General features: G+C 43.9%; 2 protein-coding genes across 4 annotated transcripts in view; both read right to left on the bottom strand.

Moving 5' to 3' along the window:
- LOC105554061 (chromosome unknown open reading frame, human C1orf189) overlaps positions 1-485 on the bottom strand; it is a 10371-nt gene extending 9886 nt beyond the window's left edge. Inside the window, exon 1 of the mRNA XM_012000325.1 lies at positions 333-485. Within this exon, the coding sequence (XP_011855715.1) occupies positions 333-365 (33 nt within the window). The 5' untranslated portion in view covers positions 366-485. The remainder of the gene's footprint in view (positions 1-332) is intronic.
- Positions 486-770: 285 nt separating this feature from the next.
- The window catches only part of LOC105554062 (chromosome unknown open reading frame, human C1orf43), a 14100-nt gene continuing 12692 nt past the window's right edge, over positions 771-2178 (bottom strand). For all 3 annotated transcript variants that reach the window (XM_012000327.1, XM_012000328.1, XM_012000326.1), the window contains one exon: positions 771-1706. In XM_012000327.1, coding sequence (XP_011855717.1) covers positions 1511-1706 — 196 coding nt within the window. In that variant the 3' untranslated portion in view covers positions 771-1510. The remainder of the gene's footprint in view (positions 1707-2178) is intronic.

Consider the following 2178-nt stretch of genomic DNA (forward strand, 5'->3'; position numbering starts at 1 on the left):
GTGATTTGCCTGCCTCAGCCTCCCAAAGTGCTGGGATTACAGACATGAGTCACAGCACCCAGCCACATAGACATTTTTGAGAAAGCAATTTCCTAGGGGGAAATAGGGAGAGAAAAGCTCTTTCAGAATGGATCAAAGAAAACATGCAGGGGTTGGATGGAACACATATTTGAATACCTACTATGTTCTAGACATAGCCTCCCCTCCTGTTACTAACTACATTGTACCCTTGTTACATCAAAAGCCTTTCCCAGTAAAAGATGCACTTATAGTAAATTGATCTGGAAACCTCATCAAACTTCAGCCCAGTCCCTCCTTCCAACTCTGCGTACCTCTTCTACTTTTGTCATCTTTTCCACAGGCATGTCTATAGATTTGCTTGATACAGCCTGAGGAGACTGACAGGCTCCTCTTTCTGTTTAGTTCAGTAACCAAGGTTTCAGTAGTCATAGTAACATTTACGCCTCCAACAATAACCCTGGGCCTAGGAGTTGATTGGCCACCTGGCCTGTTGCCCCAGAAACCTTGAAAGAATCCTTGTTCTGCATCCTTCTGTTGATGACACAGGCAATTCTATGAGCAAGGGTCACAGTCCTGATTTTAGGATTTCTTGTGCTAGGGTCCCAAGGAGTATCTGTATGGTCCTAGGTCCAGGGTATGCACACAGTCCCACCAATTCTCTGGAGGCAAATCCTCACGCCTTATACCCTGTTAGAAATGTGCAGACAACATTATCAAATGCCTGTTTTATAAAAAGACAACTATAAAGGACTGATTCATGTTTTATTTGATAATAGTTAATTTTATTAAATAATTTATAAAGTCAGACCAGTGCATTGGCTTGTTAGGGGAAATCATTCCTTCCTACTGTTATATAGCCTGGCAGATTATGTCAGGTGCCAAAACATTCCCTTTTATTCAATTTATTCATGAGAGTGTGGAGTTAAAGTAGATCCTTGCATGTCAGGAAAGCTGCAACACATCTGGTTTAAGTGGAGCACAAGGGTAAGTTATTCCACATTCACCAACTTCCCCACTTGACCTCCCACCAGTTCCTGTCTTTTTCCATCAATCAACTCTAAGACGCCCTAAATCCAAACAGTTCCCATTCAACTGTGTACAAAGGTATAGATATGGAAGACATCTCTCTCCAACTCTCACCTTTGGAATTAAATAAACCTGGAACAGGGAAGGTGAACTATGGCTGAAACCAAGTGAAGATTTTTAAGAAGCTTTGACAGAAACATTAAGAATAACACCTGAATGCAAATCCAGAAAAAAGTGCTACTGGGGGAAAATAGTCTTAGCCAATGTTCTAAAAATGCCCATAAGAAAAGGTTGGGGAATTACCCTTTAAACACAAGCTCTAAGAACTCTGGATACAACGGGAACTTCGATGGATACAGTCTGGGCCTGCTGAGTCAGATGTCCCCAGGGCAGCCCGGCAAGCAGCCTGTCTTGCACACTGCAACTGACTGGCTTCATCTACGGCAAGAGTCCTTCAGCTCCATCACAGAGTACTCTCCAATGTGTTATAGTTATCCTTAAAGCTCTTCAACTCAAGGAAGTGCTTGGCACGTTTACTCTTCTGACTTGAGGGGAGGTATGTCACCTGGATGGTTGTTGGGGAGACCTCAGGGGACTGAGTTAGGTCTTTGGCTGCTGACTGGTGGTGTCGCTGAGAGCTCCCAATTCGTGCTTTAACCCTGAAAAACAGAGAGGAGAGGTCACTCACAGAATGAGGACTAATCAAATAAATCAGGGCTTATCCTAGGCTATAAATGCAGCAATAGCCACAAATAGTTAATTGTGTCCTATCTGTCCTATTTAGTAAACTAGTTACTAAAACCCCATCTAGTAGCTTAGAAGTAGCAGAGAGGCTGAGCACGGTGGCTCATGCCTGTAATCCCAGCACTTTGGGAGGCCCAGACAGGTGGATTGCTTGAGGTCAGGAGTTTGAGACCAGCCTAGCCAACATGGTGAAATCCCATCTCTACTAAAAATACAAAAACTAGCTGGGTGTGGTGGTGGGTGCCTGTAATCCCAGCTACTTGGGAGGCTGAGGCAAGAGAATCACTTGAACCCAGGACACGGAGGTTGCAAGCCGAGATTGTGCCACTGCACTCCAGCCTGGGTGACAGAGCAAGACTCCATCTCAAAAAAAAAAAAAAAAAAAAA

This window comes from Mandrillus leucophaeus, unplaced genomic scaffold, assembly GCF_000951045.1.
Source record: "Mandrillus leucophaeus isolate KB7577 unplaced genomic scaffold, Mleu.le_1.0 Scaffold624, whole genome shotgun sequence".
In the NCBI taxonomy this organism is placed as follows: Eukaryota; Metazoa; Chordata; class Mammalia; order Primates; family Cercopithecidae; genus Mandrillus; species Mandrillus leucophaeus.